General features: G+C 43.4%; 1 protein-coding gene across 4 annotated transcripts in view; it reads left to right on the forward strand.

Moving 5' to 3' along the window:
* TACC2 (transforming acidic coiled-coil containing protein 2) overlaps positions 1–21,378 on the forward strand; it is a 129,353-nt gene that overhangs the window by 18,788 nt on the left and 89,187 nt on the right. For 3 of the 4 annotated variants that reach the window (XM_069020181.1, XM_069020184.1, XM_069020182.1), the window contains exons 4-5: positions 6,352–6,524; positions 14,227–19,920. In XM_069020181.1, coding sequence (XP_068876282.1) covers positions 6,352–6,524; positions 14,227–19,920 — 5,867 coding nt within the window. The remainder of the gene's footprint in view (positions 1–6,351; positions 6,525–14,226; positions 19,921–21,378) is intronic. The other variant, XM_069020185.1, reaches the window with a different exon arrangement.

The raw sequence follows: 21,378 nt of genomic DNA on the forward strand, positions 1-21,378 counted from the left end.
ACAGCCATGCTTCATTTAGTCAGTGCATGTTCCTCCAATATAGCAAGGCTTCCTAGGTTGTTGAGAAGACACCCATGTTGGCATTCCAAGAATCTAAAGATAAACAATTCGGTGCCCTCAGTGGACTGGAAGAGTCATAAACACAAGCACTGAAGCCTGAAGGTTTGAATTGTTCCTGTTGTGGCTGAGAGGAGGTTGTGTATTCTGGGAAAAAAGCTAAATCAAGGATGAGATGGTGACTATAAATATCTAAGTATACACACACCCCCCTACACACACCAGTGTTTATTTTTGTGCTCACAGCCAGAGCCATTTCAGTAGGTGTTTCTCAGGAGGAAAAGCAGCCCTTTATCTCTAAGAGAAGGTTGTAGGTATGAAAAATCAAAAGCTGTAGTCAGAATTTTTCAAATACCATTGTTACCATATCACAGTTTGCTTTGCTTCTTCTATTTGTGAGAAGCAAATTAAATTAAATGAGAAGCAAATGCCAATTTTTGTATTCCTGCCCCTTTGAGGGTTTTAATTAGACTAGGTATGAACTAAAAATTCTACTCCCGTGAGAGACAAATAAACCAGGCCAGAAGCAATAGCAAATGACAGCATTACTGATTAAAGAAAAAATCTACTGTAATTGCAAAATTCTATACAGAGACTCCCTTAAGGATAGAGTCTGCTCTTCCTATCTGATCATATCTGATCATAATTACATCCAACTGCTTAAGAAGTCATGATGTTTGGCAAGAAAAACAAGAAGGGGTCATGACAGGCATCCTCTCCAAACTGCTGCACCCCAGCCACTCTCAAAAAGGGGTAGTAATGCACCTGTTGTTTGCTAAAATCACATTTAGCTCCTTTGCAAGGTGATAAAACTGAGTTTTAGTGTAATTCTTCAGATCTAAAGTGTCATGTGGAGTTCAAGCTTGGCTCAATATACTTGTTACTCTCCTGTGATGGATCACTGGTTTTGCTGACCAGAGTTCGCTGATTTGATTGCAAAGTTCCAGTTGTTAAAGCAATATACACTCACTATCTACTTATTTATTTTGGTACCATTTCTCCAAACAAGGAGGAGACAAGGACTGTCCAAAAATATGAAGTTTTAGAACTCTAACTTACTACTTGGTTACTGTTCCTGCAGAACAACAACAACAAAAGCCAGAAGAGTGAAAAGGCAACTCCAAAAAAACCCTGTTCTGTCTTAAAATATTTCAAGAGCCATTTAAAAACCCTGATTTCCCAACCACGTGAACAACCTCTAGCAGGCAGACTTTTTTTTAAAAAAAACAACTATTAACCCCCCTGCCCCAGCTTGTAATGGAAGACATGGAGAAAAAGGAAAGGCAGTTTCTGGTTTATTGCTTGAGATTTGCAAAGGCTTGCTCCAGCTTCCCCTCCGCTAAACCAGAGGGAGTTAGTGGGAATGGAAATCTAATGTAACTCTTCGAAGATTACTCTGAGCACTCAGAGCTCTGGCATGTTCCAGCAACTGCTATAAAAGGATGTGCTTAATGGAGGAATGTGGCAGAGGGCAGATGGAAGAGGAAGCAACTTTTAGTGAGAGAAAGGAGGAAGGGGAGTCAAAGCAAGTTCACCTCTTTGAGGGGTTGAGTGGGAATGCCGGGTGCTGGAGGCAGAGCTGGTTGTGCTCTTGACCTGGTGCTGTGCTGGGAGACTCGAGGCTCTGGGGTGGCTGGAACACAAGGCTGTGGCTGTGCCTCGTGCTGCTGGATGGCTTTGAACTGGGAGAGTCGGGGTTTTGGGAGCTGGGCTCTCCACAGGCTCCCAGGCAGCATTAAAGGAATTTCTTTCTGGTATGATAACTTCAGTGCAGCAGTGCACAGAATACTTTCGGCTTCAGTGTTAATGAAGTTCTCTTTCTTTTTTCATTTTTTCCAGCATCCTGTTCAAAGTCATTGGGAAAATAAAGTGATCCTGTAGATTTACTTTGTGTTCTTGCAGACTGCAGTGCTTCTGGAAGGGTTTAATGCAAATTACAGTGCATATTTCAGGAGAATCAATTGTATTTGTTTAAATATTGTGCTGCCTTAAAGGGGAAAAAAAGTATGGGCTGTTTAGTTTTCCTCCTGATGTTTGTACACTCTCTGAGACAAACCTGGCTGGTTTGTTGTTGGGTTTTTTTAATTATCTTAGACTTAAAAATGCTGAGAACCTCTGTGTTCTGGTTTTTATTATAATTATTTAGGTCTTTCAGTTAACTAACTCTTTGTAATGAGAATCCTTTTCAAACAGGAGTACAGTACACTGGAAACAAACACAGAACAAATTTAGCTGCAAGCTTCTGTAGTCAATCACTTCAGAGGCTGCATGTATTGAAACTCAAAAGTAATTTATTTAACTGCAGCTTTCTGATGATACTTGTGAACAAAACATAGTCTTCCTGATTGTTTTCACACATGTTAATTAAAAACATAAAAAACCACGCTTTGCAAAGCTAGTTCAGCACCTGATTTGCATAACTAGGCCAAATTTTAAAAATTTAATCGAAAAATTGAATTATGTTTTTCTGCTGTCTGGCTTAGAGTCACAAAGCATGTTCTTTTGTGATGATTACATGAATACATTAAATGTAGAAAACCAATACATAAAGATTTTCTGCGTCTTGGCATATAAATAGTTCATTTTACATGTAAATATCTAGATTAAGATTTATTTTAGATTATTTGCTAAATTACTCTTCTGAGCTTCTTTTGAACACGTATGTGTGCTTTTGCCTTATGAGGTAACAGGGGAATTTTGCTTTTTGATCAAACACCTGGCAGCCTAGAAAGAAAAAGAAAAGAAAGAAAGAAAGAAAGAAAGAAAGAAAGAAAGAAAGAAAGAAAGAAAGAAAGAAAGAAAGAAAGAAAGAAAGAAAGAAAGAAAGAAAGAAAGAAAGAAAAGAAAGAAAGAAAGAGTGTCCACAGTTCAAACTCATCTCTGCTCCAACAGAGCCTGTGCTGCTAAGATTGTTTTAATATGTGTTAAATTTGGCAATGAACTGGAAAAACAAGAGTCAGATTTTTCTGTGGCCAATGTCAGTCACTTAGGGGATGAACTATAACTTCTTAAACATTAGTTCCCTGAAAGCACAAAACTACTTTAAAAAAAAGTCAAAATCAGTCAAGCCAACAAAAAAAACCCACCAGTGCCCTGACCCCAAACAACTTACAGAAAATGTTAAGTGTGGTCTTCAAATGTGTGCACATAAATGATGTGGTTTGTTGTGATCTTTCTCCCTTCTGAATCTGCCCCTCACGGTGTTTTTGTTTGGATATTAAGTCCAAATTTTGGTCTAACAGCTGATAAAATCAGGGATGTGGGTCCTTCTCTGTGTCTTAATAGGGAAACAGCCTAATTCTGATGAGGTGGGGTGTTCAGGTATAGCAGGCACATAAATGTCTACATCCTGCAGTTCACTTGTGAGTTCTGGAGATGAACAGCAACAGCAAACTTCTACCAAAATTATTCTGGCCCCAGAGCGTTCTGTGACTCGGGGAGTCAATGACAAATTATCCTGAATCCATGTTAAGGTTTCAGAGGGTCCTCAAATAGCTGTGCTGCTGCTTGGAGGTCTCCTCACATTTGTTAGTGCTCTTTAAGCCTCAGTAGCACTGAGCTATTGTGTTTGTGACGTGACAGGCTGGTGGGAAGTGTTTCCTTCTGTGCCACAAATGAGCCCACAGGGAGGTTAGCCCCTGGTTAGCACATGGTTCATGGCATTTGTGACTCTGGATGACAATCCAAAGGATCCTCATTCTCTGCAAAGGAAGTTTGTGTGCAGGAGGCATCCCCATCGTGCTGTGGCTGCAAAGGGATGGCTGCAGGTCAGCAGAACAGAGCATTGTAACCTAAAGGAGCCTTTTGGGTTAAGTGGCTGATCTTGGGAAGGAGAGACTAATGAGAAGCAATGAGTGGCTACCGAGACTGCACTGTGTAAATAAGTTAATGACTTAATTGCTGTGCATTTTCTGCTCTGGAACATGACAGAGGCTTTAGGAGAAGAAGACAAAACATGAGGCTCTCCATCATCTCAGGGGAGATGTGAGGTGTTCATCCCGGCTTGGCACCCAAAGCAGCTGAAGAAAATTTGAGACGGTAGCAGAAGAAAGGAGGAAAAACAAATAATTAGTTCTCACTGCACTTGCTGGCTGCTGGAGGCATCTGGACAATTTCATAAATTGGCCTAATTTCTTGGGAGGAGAGAGGAGAGGAGAGGAGAGGAGAGGAGAGGAGAGGAGAGGAGAGGAGAGGAGAGGAGAGGAGAGGAGAGGACAGGACAGGACAGGACAGGACAGGACAGGACAGGACAGGACAGGACAGGACAGGGTCCTGAAAATTGTTTTTTAATTTAGCTGCTACTGTGAGGTATTTGTTTGTGGCCCAGCTCTGGGTCTGACCCACCTATACCTCTCAAGATAAGACATGATACATGGACTAAGTAAGAGCAGGGCACTGTGTCTGCCTCACCTGGCTTGGTGGGAGCTTACCCACTCATTGATTGGGGGTTTTTCCTGGTAATTAATTTAATAACACATTTTTTTCACAGCTCTTTCTCTCTGCATGCTGAAATAAAGTCTCCATGCAGATTTCTCTTGCAGACAAAAGCAGGGCTGCCCAAAACACTGCATCAAAAGCAAAACAGAGCCCTGTAAGCTAACTCAGCTCTATGGAAGAAACAAATTTCTTTGTATAATTCTTGATGTTTTATTACTTTTTTGCCATATACTCTGGGTTTGCAGCCAACATATATGCTCAGATAAATATTCTAAATGCCAGATGTCAGCACATGCTGGGTAAGTGCTTCATAATCATGAAACCAAGAGCCCTTGGTCTCTCCCAGCGGAAAGTGGGGAGATAAAGGAGACTCCTGCAAACAAAGCTGTAGTGAAGGGATTCCTCCAGGGAAAGGCAAAGGATGTGAGAGTTAATCAAATTTGTCTTAAGTATAAAGGAAGTCTTTCTGTATTTTCAGTATGCCCTGACCTTTTCAATTGCTCATTACACGGGCTTTGCTCGTCCACTGGGTGTCTCATTCCTGGCTCTGAGCTCGAGAAGCTTTTGTCTGTGTGGGAGCACACCGTGTTCACACAGAGCAGTGTAATTCTCTGAACAACAGCTCTCTGCAATTTATTGACTACGACTGGAATAAAATAAACATTAAAATTGAGTGCAAAAAACCCCAAGAAATGAGTTGGAATTGTGCACTGTGCTTTTAATCTCTCTGGTGTCACCCTGCAGTAGTTCTGCCATCAGTAATACACTTATGTGTCTTTAGGTTGAGTGTGCCTTAGGCTTTTCACAGCTACAATTAAGAATTAAAACAACAGTGACTTTATGTTAAGGGTGATTTGATGAAGCAGCTTTCCTTCTTTCTAACTATTGCTTGATGTGACACAGGATTTGAAAAAGGCCTTCATTTAGACTTTTTGCTTTTCACTTGATTGTTTCTCTCCATTACTCCAGTTCTTTTGCTATGCTCCAAGAACAACCTCAGCTACTGTTCAGAGCAGCCCTTTCCAGCTCTTCTTCACCTTTTAAAGACAACTTCTTAAAGAAACCAAAAATCAGTAGGAAGGTGCCACTACCTGTTGTAACCCTGGTGCTTACACAGGCCTCTCTTCCTCCCTGCAGCAAAACCAATAGTTTGCAATAAAAACAAAACAAAAAAATCCACTCATGTAAAGGCATATCTCCATGGATGAAGATCCCAGGTAATTATTTGCCTTTGAGAAGAGGTGATGCAGCATAGGCACAGTTGTGTAATAGCATTTCTAGCTGTCACTACAGAAACTCCAGCATTTCCTGTAGCTGTTAGTGGAGAAGGACAGCCTGGTGAAGAATCAAGCCCTCTGTTTCAGTTCAGAGGCATTCTGAGCTTTGTTGAAGTGGGAGGGAAGGAATCTGGACTTGGATTCAAGTGCTGGGTCTTGAATGACATTGGTTTAACTCTAACTTAACTCCAAATATACTGCTAATATTATGAATGTCCAAGTTTATAGCTTGTTTCCATCCTCTCTCATTTTAAACTTGCTTACCAAGGAAGCATTTGCCAGGCTTGGAAAAAGAGAAGGTGATACCCTCCTTGGGTCAGTAAAGGCCCTGGCTGCTTTAGAACAATTGCTGCATTCTTCTCTCCCTCTTCTTTCCTAGCACTTATTTTTGGCTCAACCACTTCCTTCTGCTTTTCTGCTGTTAGGAAAGTAAATGGCTTGGCTTTAGAACCTACAAGTTCCATCAAAGTAGTGAAAGCCACCGCAGAGGTTGTCTGGCAGTAGGCAGAACAAAACCCCTTAAGCTTATGTGTTCCCCAAAATAGAAGCACTATTTAAATTGTTCTCTTTTTTGTTCTAGAACACTCCACAAGATCCAGAATTAGGCCAACCTCCTGGTAATGGCCACAATTTAAAAAGGAGCCCCCAGAAAAACAGCCCAGAAAAGTCTGGAGGCCAGAACATCTCAGATCCTCTTGCTGCTGCTGTGCCACTGGCTGACAGCTTATCCCCATCGAGTCCAGGACCTACAAGGTGAGACAAGAAGTTTCTTCCTGTGAATAGCCCTGATGCTGTTGATGGTTCTATTCATGTGTAACTGATTTTTCAAGATCTGTCATCCTGATGGACGATGATGATGATGATGATGATGATGATGATGATGATGATGATGATGATGATGATGATACAGTCCTCAAAATAACCTGACACCACCAGTCTACTCACTCTTCACCAAACTGACTTTCTTGCCTTACTGCATAACTCTAAACCAGGCTCCAGCTGTTGTAATAACCCTTGACCCAAACCTTCTATGCTTTTTGCTTGTACTAATAAATTCTCATCTGAGACAGAGCAACATTGAAGAGTCTTTAACTTTTGGTCAGCCCTGAAGCTCTCAGGCAGCTGGATCATAGTGGGTTCCTTCTAATATCCTATCCTATCCTATCCTATCCTATCCTATCCTATCCTATCCTATCCTATCCTATCCTATCCTATCCTATTCTATTCTATTCCAATCAAGTCTATTTTAAAATTATTGACATTAGGCAACAGTCTGTGGCGGTTGAAGTCCATTTAGGTATTAAATAAGATCATCATTGACCACACTGGGGACATTTCAGGGAAGTTCAGACGCAGGACATCTAAAAAGGATTTACTAAAAAAGAGCAGCTTGTTTTCTGGAAGGGACAGTTTGGCTGTGCTGTGGAGCTCTTACATTTCAGTACTCACACGGGAGGACATTTGCTATTAATTCTATCTCTTCTGACTGTCTCTAGCACATCTTAATTATCTCCTGAAAATAATAGAGTCTGAGCAAGACTAAGACTGCTAAGTCAGTTTACAGTGATAAAGGTATTTAGGCATGAAGTTTAAAGAGATAAAAGGTTGTACTTATCTCCTAGACATGCATGGCTTGTGTAACCCAGCATCACTCTACTGTTGAGCACCAGGTCTATACATGAAACAGCTTTTCCTTGGATGAATTTCTTCTGTCTTTGAGTGCCTCTAATGAGGGAATCCATAGACACCATTCCCAGTAGCTAGAAAAAAAATCAATTTTTGGAGTAATGATGTAGAATTGGACAGGATGAGGTTTTTAATATGTATTTTATTTGTTTGTTATGTCAGTTAACAAATACCACATGTATCCTTTAGTTTGTAGTTTTTCCTGATCGTGTTGTGCATAACCACTGTATTGTTTGTGTGTGACCATGCTGTCCTACTGAAGAAAACACAATTTTTTTTTATAAACTAGTAAGCTACTTAAAAACAACGATGCATTCTGATTTGTGACAGCAGAACAGTAATTTTCTGCTATTCTAATCAGCATTCAGGTTATGGGAAGGGGGGGAAAGGGAGGAAATGATGAGTACTGCTAAGTGCTGATATTTACAGTAGACCTATCGTGACTAACCTTCCTGAAAATTGGAGTTGTTGTTGGAACTTCACAATAACAGACAGCATTTGTACCAGCATCCACCTGGTACAGTGAAGACTCTTATCTTGGGCAAGAATATTTGTGGCTTGCCTGCAGCAAGTGCTGTCTTGCTTTTATTTTTTTTAACGTTAGCAAAGTAACTTTATCCTATCCTGTAACTAATTCGCATTTAAAAAAAAAAAAGTGGTGTTCAAAAACGGCATAAGAGCAGTTCTGTAGGGGTTCCTTTTCAAAATGGGAGCGCCTAGAACATTTAGGTTTATGTTCAAGCTGGCTAAAACAGCTTTGCACTGCAGCATGCAAAATTCTGACTCGTGGGAGATGAATGTTACATGGATGAGTCAGCTTGAAAGGATTCATAGGATTCTTGTTTCAGGAAACTTATTAGATGGGCGGGAGCTCAGGCAATTACTTGTTATTTAGCCTTACTCCTGAAACTGCTGGCACATGCCTGTTTTGGGTGTCTTTTAAGTTACATCCTGCCAAAATAGAAACAAAGACAATAAACGGAAAATCTTTGAAGTTCCACATTCCAGCTGTTTATTTTTAACTCGCTCCCCTGTGCTGCTTTGAACACATCTTTTCCACCCCGAAGTGAACTCTGAGAGTCTTAAGAGCGTGTGACCTGCCACCCTCGGATGGAGGATCTCTGGGTGGAAAATTACCACGTTTGCTTTTCCTCTGGGTGGCTTTCTTCTATCGTCCACAAATTCTCACAAGTCGTTTCAGTCGCTTTTAAATTCTTGTCTTTTGGAACTCAAAACGTCTGTGGCTCTAGCTTTAGAATAGTCTGTTTCAGCCCAGTTTTTTCTTACCTGTTACTCGCCAGACCTGTGTGCAGAAAGTAAGATCATCAGTAATTTATCTGTGAACTTTCCACGTGGAATAAAAATGCTGGAGAGCCAGGAGAGTTAGGAAGCCTCGGGCTTTGCAGTGGTGGCCGTGTGAGGTGTAACCATGCCTTTCTCCTGGGGAATCCTTCGCTCGACAGCTCTGCCCCAGAGGCACTTTTCCCAGCAGGTTTAGGAAGAAGCAGACGCATCGAATTGAAAGATGCACACCCAGAAAGAGTTCAGGGAAATAAGCGCTCTTTGTGGATGGCCTTGGCTGCTCTCCCACCCGGAGTGCAGCGCACAGATCCTGTGGGACCCGCAGAGCCACTGTGGGGTGAGAAAGCTGCCGCGCATCCCGTGGGACAGCCGGGCAGTGCCGTGCTTCCTGCTGATGCTCCGCACAGCTCAGACGGAGACCCGGAGCCGCTCCTGGAGCTGGAGATCCGGCCGTGCTTGCTTGCTGCAGCAGTAGTGCAGCTGACCTCGTTAATGTTAGAATAATTTCGTTTGGTCCTGCTTGAAATACTGCAGGGCCTGCGTTTTATTCTGTGTGTGGAACAAGGAGGTGAAAAGTGACCGGGGGTGGGGGAGAAGGGGAGGACGGCTCCCCAGAGGATCGTACAGATCATTATTCCTGCTTCACTTTTTCCTGAAAGCTTAGATGCGCAGGGAGGGTGGGGGAGCCTGGCTGCTGTTAGCAGCCCTTTAGCGATGATGGATTTCTCATGTGTTTGTTTACACTGAAAAGTTCAAACAGTGAATTGTTCTGTCTCTAAAACTGTCACTTGTTTTCTTTTGTTTTGTTTCCGAAGGGGAATATGGAAATGAAGGCCATGTTCCTCATTAACTTTCAGTACCTGTTAGGGACGGATTAAAATGCAAGATTCCTTAACTCAAGTCCTCCAGCACACTGTGTCCAAATGCATAAACTCAAAATGAGGCACTGATCTCTCATGTGTCAGTGGACGGAGAACAGAAACACTTGAGAGGCAGCTATACATGTGCTGTGGTTGCAGAGCTGGCTGTGCATTTGTTTCCCTCAGTGCCTTCTAAATTCATCCTCAGATTTCAGGCTCCTGCTCCTGGGAATATAATCACTCAGGCTCAGAGTTACATCAGTGTGGATGGCAACCGTATGTGACCTCTGGGATCCAGAGGCTTTGGCACTTGATGTTTTTCCCTCACAAGTGTGACTGGGTTGGGAGGGCTGCCCGTCCTTTCAACAACTACTGCACGTTTTAAACGGGGAGAAGAGGAATTAGAAATGGAAATTCTAAATTACCTACAATTTTCTGTTGTGGTATCTTCACTTCTTGTTGTTTATCAAGTACACTTATCATATCTGGGCATCTGTAACCCCCCTCCACACACACTCCCACTCAGATAGTAAATGGTAAATGCCAGAGATTTTGTCTGGCTGCTGCTGTTTTTATCTCCTGGCCCTTTGTCCTTGCTGTGGATGACAAAACAGGGAGACAAAAGAATGGGAATTGTGACTTCAAGTGTTTATGGCTGGTAGATTGCGTATGGCTCTTAATCTGGAAGTATTTATGGGATGTGCACCAGAAGTCTTCGATTTCTTAACATCCTTTATAGCTTCACACCCTAAACACAGACCAGGCAGTTCTCTCCTACAAAACATCTTAGTAACTGGGTGGGACTCCTAAATCTTTCCAGAAAAATTCAGAGTTGCCACAGTATCTTCTGATGGTGGAAGAGATTAACTGCAGGTATTAAAAAATAATTGCTAAATTGACAATGCACTTCCAAACAAGGAAATTGTCAATAGTTATTTATGCAAACCACATTTTAGGCACGTGAAGATTTAACTCATTGTTATTTGATGTTGTAACTGGAAGCACAGTATTCATATGGTCAGTATGTTAGGGCCTTGAAATTGCAAATCTTAACTGTGTGCTTAACCTCTAAGATGAGGGGAAAGCTCCCTTTGGTAAATCTTGAGTGCAGTGGGACACACATATTTCAAGCTACAGATGCACCTATGTCTTTGCATGATTGCATTTTCCTTTTTTTATCATCATCAGTCACATGCAGCAATTACTCATAGCAAAATGACTTTTTCTGCCCTAAACTCTACGTGAACTATGAGGAACTCGAATACTCTTCCATGCTTTGTCTTTGCATGTTTTGTTTAAAATATGAATGAATTTTCTCCTTAATAATATTGAGATAGGTCAGATTACCCACAAAAGCCAACGTACTTTATTTTCCTGTGTTTAAAAATATCAACTTTTAGGGTCATAGCTTTATGTTGATTGTATTAAATGGGTTGTCTAAAAATACATGTTCCCTGCAAGTAATTATTGATTTAATGTAGATTGGGTTTTACTCAGGGGAATTATCCTCAGCATGTGGTGTAATTTCCCAGTGGTGTTATTCCCTTTAAAAAGAGTGGAAGATAATGGGACTAGGTGTGACCTTAAGAGGTCATCCAGTCCATCCTTCGGCCCTAAAGCAGGATCAACTGTGCTTAAGGCATTCCCAACAGATGTTTGTCTAACCCAGCACGTCTTGCAGACAGAAAAGCAAGATCACAAATAATGAAAAGGAAGATGTAGGATATGTTCCCTGCATAGTTCTCCTTGTTAGTTCCATCAGCAGGAGAAACATGAACAGAGATATCCGAACAGGTCAGTCTGGGCCTATCCTACTGACTGAAAACTCAGACCTTTCAGTTCTGTTATGTCCTGAATAAAACATTGGAGCGAGCTGCAGCAGCACAGATAATGAATCTGTGCTTCTCCACTCTGGCAGTGATAGTTTAACTCGCTGTCACAGCCTGTGCCAGCACTGCCATTTTAATTCTGTTCAGCATACATTAATTGCAAACTTGTCCCAATTCCTTCATCTGCTCCTGAGTAAAATGAACAACTTTTCAGCATTATTGAATACCAGAAAAATTGTTTTGATTGATCTATAATGCTGAACTTAGTTCATAGGATTGTCATGTCCCTCAAACCTGCTAAGTCACAAGTTTATTACTATGGCTCTTGACAAAGTTGCTACCAGCATGGCAGTAGATAGTTCATGGGTTTAGAAATTGTAGTCAAGAATATTAACTTCAGACATGTTTGGAACTGTTTCATATTTAATAGCTGCAAACAGAAGTCTAATGTAACAAAGAAGATGTGTGTTAAAGTCTTAGAGAAAATTCAGTCAGATGAAATCTGAAAAATGCAAATATATGATGATGAATGTTCTATATAGTGAACATTACCAACATGTACATCCTAGATTTATTACTGTGCATTTTCCAGCTCTGTTGACAGATTGGATTAATGATAAGTAAACAATCAGAGATTTAAGATAAATGATAAGGAGCAATTTTAACTGTAGATGGTGTTTTCTACTTCTTCCAGCATTCAGTTTCACAGAGGTTAGAGGGGCTTCCCCCCCCTCAACCTCCACTCAGTTTTGTTCTCCTCCTGATCACAGTATCTCTGACAGGAGCTTGCTTCCAGGGTGAAGAACCCTGGGCACAAAACTGCTAATGAGCAATTTAGTCAGTAAGAAGATAGACCTGCAACACAGCAAAAAGCCAGAATAACAACTGACTCCCACTTCTCCACCCCCTCCCCAGTTCTGTGTTGCTGTTTCTGTCCTTCCTCTTCTAATTAAGCTTCCCTGTGTGCAAAATTAATGTCAATAATAAAGTGTATTCCTTGCTTAGGGAAAGCCTCCTGGCATGTCCCTGCTGTTTGCTCATGTCCTGTCATGCCCCATGTTGTCAGTGATCCAGCAGATACCAAGTACTGTATTGCCATCTCTGGTATTCCCAGTGTAAGTTTTATATGGATATTTCCAGTGTGCTAGGCAAAGAAAAATTCCTCTGGGCAAAACCATTTTCTGAAAGTTTAAATAAAAGTTATTGGTGTTATGCATTAAATGTTCGAACCCGTGCCAAGCATTGCTGAAACTTGTTTAAACTACACATGAATTGAAAGTTACAGATATTTTACCTTAGATTTGAGGCTTAGCCTTAATACAGGCAAATTCCAGTGGCTCTTTAAAGACTGGTTTATTTTCCACTGCAATGACTCTGAGGAATGTTTTTAGGACCTAAGACAGACTCATATTCAGCTTTAGGTGCAGCCGTCCCTAAAGAAATATTTTGTCGGGCAGTTCTCAGTACAAGGAGTGGGTTTGGCCCCACCTGGAAGTGCATTTTGTGCATGGTAGCACAGCCCAAGAGGCTGTGTTTGCATAACAGAAACCTAATCTGTAGAGAGCCCAGAGCTGGTCACTGACTCACTTCTCCATCAAGTATTTCGTGTGTAAAACTTGGGCAGAGAAGCAGAGAGAGGCTTCTCAGATTTCTGGAGATTACTTGAAATCCAATCTATGCTTGGCCTTGCAGAAGGCGTTTTAAGCATCTTTTCTAGCTCCAGTCTAAAGGGGAACTGGAATTTCTGAAATGTAACCTGTCACTGCTAAGCTGAGGCAAAGCTGGAGCGATGGACTCTGAGCCACGTCCCCCTGTGCAGCTCTGCACTGACCACCCGGCACTTGGCAGTGTGTTATCTGTGTCCTGCTTTGCTTGGGATTCACTATTTCATGTCAAGTAAACACTGCCCCTTGATCCTCTGTACAATCCTACATTCAGTTTCAAATAGATGTTTCTCTCCATATTCCCATGCCCAGGCATGGAAGGTGAGAGAGAGAACAAGGTTAACCCATTTCATCGCCTACAAACCTCAGTGTGGAAAACTGAGGTCCACACAGTGAAAAATACTTAAAATAACCTTTCCTTCTCACAGTTAGTCATCTCTGGTTCCATTTCTTTCTATCTTATCTTTAATGCGTGGAGAAAGAGATCACACCAAGGGCTGTAGCTTAGATGCCCTGAAATCAAACACTGCAATTAAATGACCTCATCGGGTGTGGATCGTGGCACAGCAGCATCCCACGTTCGGCAGGGTGAGCCCTTTGACCTTTTGGTGAGAATCAACTGTGCTGATTAGTTGGAGAAAACATTCAGCAGATGGGCCCTCCTTAATCTTCTGCCACACACTCGAGTACAGCCAGATAACAGCACTTACTGAGTAGCTTTGGCAAAGTAGTCTCTTAGAAGCAGAAACAAAATGCCTTTCTTTGAGGTACTGCGTGTTTTCCCAGTATTATTTTTTTTCCAGTTTTTCCTCTGTTGCTCCTTTAGTCTGTCAGATGTGTGTCCCCTCTCCTCACACTCGCCTAAGGTTTTGGAATGGTTAAAATGCATGCCATGAGCACGGTGGCTCTCATGTAAGACTGGGAACTTCGCAGAGTAATGAGCATTTAAATCACTGTGTCTGATGGTTTAACTCCTGAAAGCAGATTATCAGCTTCTCAGTGCATGCACTGCATGGCTTTGAAACATCAGTGGCACAAAACGGTTTTATTCTTTGCTTCTTATTCTTTGCTTCTTTATTGACGTGAAACAAATAAACGTTTCCATTGTTGGCAGCATCGATAATGAAGGCATCAGTAGCCACAGTGCTGAAGAAATATCCAACCCAAATTCCAGCACAGTGTCTTCAGAGGGGACAGGACAGAACACTGCCTTGCAAGAGCAAGTAGGACAAACAGACTCTGATTCCTTAAAGCACTCTGCCGAAGCAGGGGAGAGAAGCCTGCCTGTCTCAGTGCCTCTTGCAGACTGTGCCAGAGAACCCGTCACAGGCAGCAGGGACAAATTACACCCCTCAGACTGCAACAGAGCACGGCCATCACCAGGTCCAGTGAATGACAAAGAGGAGGGATCGGCACATGCCCAGTCTGTGGACAATATTGCTGCCTCCTCTACCAGAACCAGTGAGAATGAGCCCAGAATCCCATGCCTGGAGCCCAGCCCTGCAGCAGCACTCACAGAAATGCAAGGAGCCACACAAATGAGTTTGAGTGAATTAGGATCGCTCAGGCAGGATGAGCAGCTGGGTGGCATGAGGGAGCCACATGTCAGCATGTTTCCACAGGGTAAAGCAGCAGGAGGTTATTTTACTGCTCAGGAGGCCGAGCAGGAGCGAGGAGTTTTGGAAGTAGGTCAGCTGCAGGCAGTAATGCAGCAAGGTAGACAGAACACAGATGGTGGAGAGGGTCTGCTAATGAAAAAGGAAACCTTAATCCCAAATTATCCAGCAACAGGAGGCTCAGACAGTGAAAAATTTGGAGCAATTGTGAATGCTCAGGGCTTCACTGAGATCTGTAATCTACAGATGGATGCTGAAACAACAGCTAAAGGGAATGAGGCAAATCCAGCTCTATCTGGAAGCAGAAGGAAGCAATCAGAACCCTGTACTTTAATGTCAGAGTTGCCTTCTAGCTCTCCAAATCTCTTCCTGCTACCAAAGCCTGAAGAGCCTTCGAGGGAATATGTGCCTGGAAATGGCTCTGAAGATCCACCGAGGAGTGAAGCAGTGAAAACAGCCTCTGAAAAAAACAAACCCCTTTTTCAAAGAGAGCTTCAAAAGGAGGATGAGCTTGTTAGTGCCGAGCACTTCAGTGTGCCTTTATCATTTGAGAGAGAGGAGGAAGAAGAAAAATCAGCTGTCACAACTGAAAGCCCAAAAGAAGTCAATAGCAATAAAATTATAAAAGCTGATGATGTGTCTAGAGAAAGCACCACACTTTCTGAAAGAGAAAGCATTATCAGTCCCACCAAGGAAAATTCAGTGGTAGATAAAAGATTAGTACTGGAAGAATATGCATTACGTACTTCTTTGAGCAGATCCACAGAACTGTATCAAAAAGAAACGGGGGCGGATGTAACAGGAAGAATAAATGGAATCAGAACAGAGGATGCACAAGTGGCAGAAACCAGTGAATTACCTGAGGGCTCAAGTGAGGCAGGAAGAAAACTATTGAGCTCTGTTAGTAGCTACCACCAGGACATGGAAAATACTCACTTGAAACATGATCCTGAAAATTTCAATCTTTGTGAAAACACTTCAACAGGTGACCTGGGGGAAGCAGGTGGGGGAAAGCCTCTGAATTTAGACAGTAACTTTAAATCACCCAAAGGCAATTCCCAGTCTCGTGGTTGTGAACCTGAACAACAAATGAGCAAAGAGAAAACAGCCGCCCTAGATGGCCTGGAGAAAAAGCTCATGGCTTCACCACAGCTGGCAAGGGAGCAATGCCCACAGAGTTTTGATTGCTTTAACACTGAGGCAGAAGGCAGAACTTGGGACCAGTCAGGCTGTAACAGGACTGAAAAGGTTTGTTTAGATGGTGCACACAGTTCACTGCCCCTCCACCCTGGGAACAATAATATTAAGCAGAGTAAGCAAGATGAGTCCTGGGAAAAGGCTTTTGCTAGAGAAACTGTGTTGGAATCTGAACACAAAGCTGAGAGTCAAGCAAAGCCTGAGAGCTCCAGCAAGTCAGGAGAAAGCACAAGAATGCCCAAATTAAAACTCAATCTCCAGGGCTTAAATGAGTTGGCAGAGACTGTGGGACAAACCAAGGAGGCCTCACAGGCCCTGGAAACCAAAGAACAGGACGGTCACATCCCTGAAGCACCTCGCAGAGATCCAGAGCAGGAACCTGCAGCTGCACACAGCAGTGCTGGGGATGGAAATCAAAATGAGGGTATTCAACCAGAGAAGCACCACACTGCAGTGAAAGGTTCTGAGGAGGCTGAAGCTTTGGCTCGGAAAAGTGAATGCACATCAGATGTGCAAGCTCAGCTGGAGCAAGTGGCTGCAGAAAGTCACAGAAATACACAGATAGCTCACCCAGAACCCCCCAAAACTGCAGCCAGCACTTCAGGACTTACTGATTCCCAAGTTCACATGGAGCAAGGGGGTGACAGCCATGTCCCTGCAAACAACTGCCCCTCTGAGAGGGACACGTGCAGCTCTTCAGAGGTCCTGGAGTGCAGCGGCCAAGAGGTGCAGGAAAATGCAGGTGTTCCAACAGCTCCTCCCCAAGCAGAGCAAGCGGAGCAGTCGCTGTCTGTTGCTGGTGACAGTGGCTGGAGTTCAAATACAGGACTTGAACAACAGGAGCACCAAAGCAGCCTGACAGCTGTCAGGAGAGCAGATGGTCAGGGGCACGAAGGAAAGGCACTACAACCTGAGCGGCCACCTGACCGAGATAATCACAGCAACATACCAGAAATACCTCTGGATGTTTCAAACAACCCTGATAAACAATCTTCTGTGCCAGGTCCAGCACCGCCCCAGTGTGGCTCTGAGAGGCCAAAGGAACAGGACCAGGACGACAGCAGTGCTGAGGATGTGAGCGGCAGCAAACACGGGCAGAACGCGTCTGGTGTGACCGCGCTTAATTTGCAAGATTGCAACGAGCAAAACAAAACTGATCTCAAGGCAGAAGAAAAGTGCTGCAGTAAGCAAAACTCAAGCAAGCCCGAGCAGGATGATAATTCTTTGATCTCAGCGAGGCAGCATGAAGCAGCATGTCAGAGAGACACGTTTTGTAAAGAACTTGAAAAGAATGAGCAGCCAGGCAGCATGTGCAGGAGAGAGGATGATACTGGTGAAAGCTGTGCCGCTGCTATAAACACTCTTCCAGGGACACAGGATTCAGCAAGTGCCACTAACATATCACAGACTTTGCCAAGTGATACAGAAATAGCACATACTTCTGATAATTCTGAGAAAAATGATCCCCAAATATCTCGTCCAGAGACTCAAAGGAAAATGCCATTAATGGCAAAAAACTCAGAAAATATTCTGACTGCTGATGGGGGAATCATCCAGAAAGATGGAAACACAGAGATGAGTTGTGAGGACAGTGCTTCTGTCAGAGAAACAAGCAATATAAAGCCTGATACAAGTCCAGGGGCACAAGGATCTCCTTCACCTTTACAGGCACACGGGGAAGTAATTCCTACTGATAACTCACATAAATCCAGCTGCACTCAAAACGCAACAGAGCAGCCTGGTTATTGTCAAGCAGATTTTACAGCCCTCTCTACCCAGACCTCTGCACTCAGCCATCCCAGCCAGCAACCTGGAAACAACATGGACAAGGGTACAGGGGGGGAATCACTAAATAATGAGCGGGAAGTTGTAGCATCCCAAAACACCTTAGAAGGTAACTCTAATTTGCAGGGTCCCCCATGTCCTCCAGTGCCAGCACCCTTAGGTTCTTCACTTAGGGAAAGTACAGGTAAAGCAGAAAATTCAGGAAACAGCTCTGACAGGAATATTTGTGTGAGTGAAAAAGACTGTCCAGACCAAAGTTTTCAGGGGGACGGAGACAGAAGTTTCACCCTGCCAGAGACTTTGAATGTAGAGCAGAGAACTGGAAACTTATCACAGTTCAATTCTGAGAAGCTGAAGAAAGAGATCTCTGCAATTAAATCCAAAAAAACAAAAAGTGAGCTAAACTTCAAAGAACAGCAAAGTGACAGTTCAGCAGAGTCTCTGTTAGCACTCCCTACTCCAGAAGAGAAGCTGCTGAGCCTTTCATCATCACAAGAAGTCTGTAATGAGGAAATTGCAACCAATATCTGCGTAGATGACAAGTATGGTAAGATCTTAGAGAAACCTGGGAATTCAGAAAAAATGGAAGAGCTTTCAAAAGAGAATAATAACATAACCAGGGCAGACATCAGTGTTTCCGAACAGTCTGCAGAGAACTCTGGAAGGGAGCATGAGGCTCTGACTTGCAGCTCTCTGGACATTGGCTCCAGCATCCCAGACTTCAGGGAGCACATCAGCCAGATTTTTAAAAAAACTGTCCGCAGCACACTGAGTGCGGAATTACCCCAACTTTTGTCTGAAAACCATGTGGGCTTCAAGCAGAGTCCAGTGGCCAAGGACACAGCAGAACTCTGTGGTGCTGAGAACTTTTCAGAACCAAACAAGGCGGGCAAAGATGCTCCCGAGGGCACTTCAGAAGCAGAGGGGCAAGACCTGTCTTTAGCTACTGAGACTTCCCGCAAAGCTGCAGAGGGCAAATCTCTGCAACAAGAAAACACAGTGGCAGAGCTGCCACCAGCAAGTCTCCAGGACACTGAGGAAAGCAGGCAGCCTGCTGGCTGTTTAGAAGTGGTCCGTAGCTTGGATGGCGCTCCATCTGCTGAACGCGCTCTGGAAAATCTGCAAAAGCCAGGCAAACCCACTGAGAGCGGTGAGATGGAAAGAGAGGAAGGCGTGTGTGCTGGTGGCGTTGATCCTGAATCCCTAATAGGCTTAGAGATAAAGAAGCAAGGACCAGCTTCATTTGATGGGGCAGCAGCTGAGAACTTCCCTGCGTATTCCGACAGCCAGCAGCAAGCCACTGGAGCTGTTATCTCTGCAGGCGATGTACAGGGGAGGGACGTAGAAGATGCTGCTGCCACAGAGGGAAATCACTTAATTACAGAGTGTAGCGCAGAACCAGTTTCCTCTGAAGAGGATGTAAGTCTTCCTACTGCACAGTGCCAGGATCCTAAGCCAAATGAACAGGAGAAAAGTGAGTACGGTGATCCAGACATTGCCAAGAGCATGGCAGCCTCAACGCTCGTCCCGGGAGGATCTTACAATCATGAAAAATTGCCAGACAATTTCAGTGTGTCACCTGAGGAAGATCAGGAGACACACATTCACAGCAATTTTCTGCATGACATTAGGTCTCAGAATGACATGCAGACGATACAGGAAGAAGCAGTAAATAGGAAACGCTTGGAAACGTCAGGAAATTGTCAAGATGCACAGCAAGAGAAAAAAGTGACCGTGCATGGGTTAATAGATTACTTAAAAACTGAAGTAAGCCAGGATGATTGCTTGCAAACTGACTGTAAACTAGAATCTGGCAGCATGACTGAGGGAGATGTGAAAGAGAACAGTGACACAGTGTTAAGCACGGCAAGGACAGGTAAGGAAAAAAGTGGAGACATCCCTGAAACTGGTACTGCAAGGATGTTAGTCACTGCTGAGGGAGACTTAGCTATAAACACGAGCACTGCAGAGCAGGAGGCAGACCTGTACAAAAATCACTCTCCAGCCCTCCTTGTGATGGAGCAGGGTGAGCATTCTGCACGTGCAGGTCTCACTGTTGCTGAAAATCAGCCAAGCAAGATGAATTCAGAACATGAAAGCTCCCTCCAGGATGCCAAAGGAAAGCTATCACCGCTTGCATTAACTGAGCCTAAGAACCTTGACCTCAGTGAACTTCAAGACGTGGCTGTGGCAGGATTACCCACTGAAAGGTATTTACTTTGAATTACTACGTGAAATGGTTGGCAGGAGCCCGGGGCTGGAGAGGGGTGCAATTTTCCAGGCAGATGCCCATTGTCTGGGCAGTTTGGGAGGGCAGGTCACTTACCCTGTTCTTAAACTTACCTTAAATATATGTTGCTTCTAAATGTGGATTGCGTGAAAAAAACACTAATATTTATAAGGACAGAGAGGTCCTAAAAGCTGAGGAGCACAGTTCTGAGCTGTTCCATCTGCTGGGCCACATTCCTGTCCTTACCTGTGTGGATTTGCTTATGCTTCCCAGTGTTCACACCTCGTAGCCTGAAGTTATGCATACAAATCACACTTCCTAGCCTTAAGTTAGGAGACTTTTGCCTCAGTTTTGGTGACCCAGTTAAATGAGACCTGCAGCATTCACATGGTGGAGTGCAGTGTTTAAAAACAAGCCCACGGAGTAACCCAATTACTCACAGTTAGTTGTCTGGGCCTCCCTCTTATCCTCCCGTACAATATAATTGCACTGACAGTGCCTTTGATCACCATGTTATTCAGTGTTTCTAATGACATGGAGTTGTTTCAGATGTGAATTCTTCTGAGCTGGGACTTGTGGAGCCTCAGAGTTGCTTTTTTGGTTTTATTTCTTTGTATTTTCCACACCTAGCAGTAACTGCTTTAATAAAGTTAAGACTTTTTTTTTTTTTTTTTTTCTTTTTTAATGAGCTTCTACTTTGCCGTTTGAATTCCTAGTTTGATGTGCAGTTAATTCAGGATAATTACGATCTCAGAACAGGTGATTTCCCTTTATCTAGTCATGTCACTGCTTCCTCTGTAACCTCACAACTCCCTGGCACACTGTCCCTCTCCTTTCTGTATCAGAGGAGGCAGCAATAGACAGAGGCAGAGCACAGGGCAACAGGGAAAAGCTAAACTATATCAGACGATCCAATAACTGGTCTGCAGAGATGGAATCTAAGTAACCCCAAAAACGTAGATGGCACTAACTGACCAATGAGGGAGAATGTTTCAGTGCCACATTCCTTCCAGGTTGAGGTGATAAAACCATACTGTAAGTGAAAATACCTCAAGTGTTTCTGTTGTGGTGAGAATGTGGGGGAGTTATTCCTTCTGTATGTGTGTCTGGGATGGAGGCTGAATGGGATCTAATTGTGTGAGCAGAATGTACATTAGAAAAATATTAGAAGTGTTGGAAACCAGGACAGCTATATGATTTTCTCTTGAAGGATCTGACTATAAAACGACAAGGAAATTAGACCCTGTTATTTCTCTTGAGGTCCTTTCTTTTCTGTTTGCTTCCCTTTATACGATGGGAAGCTTCACAGTGGGTAGCTTTGAAATTCCCAAACAAATTGCTGGCATGGGCTGGCTCAGGAGCCATAAGGGACTCTGGGCAGTGCATGTGTCTGTGCATGTGCTTCATATCAGGGCGGGTATCATACTTTAAATAGATA

Source organism: Aphelocoma coerulescens, chromosome 6 (assembly GCF_041296385.1).
Source record: "Aphelocoma coerulescens isolate FSJ_1873_10779 chromosome 6, UR_Acoe_1.0, whole genome shotgun sequence".
NCBI lineage: Eukaryota > Metazoa > Chordata > Aves > Passeriformes > Corvidae > Aphelocoma > Aphelocoma coerulescens.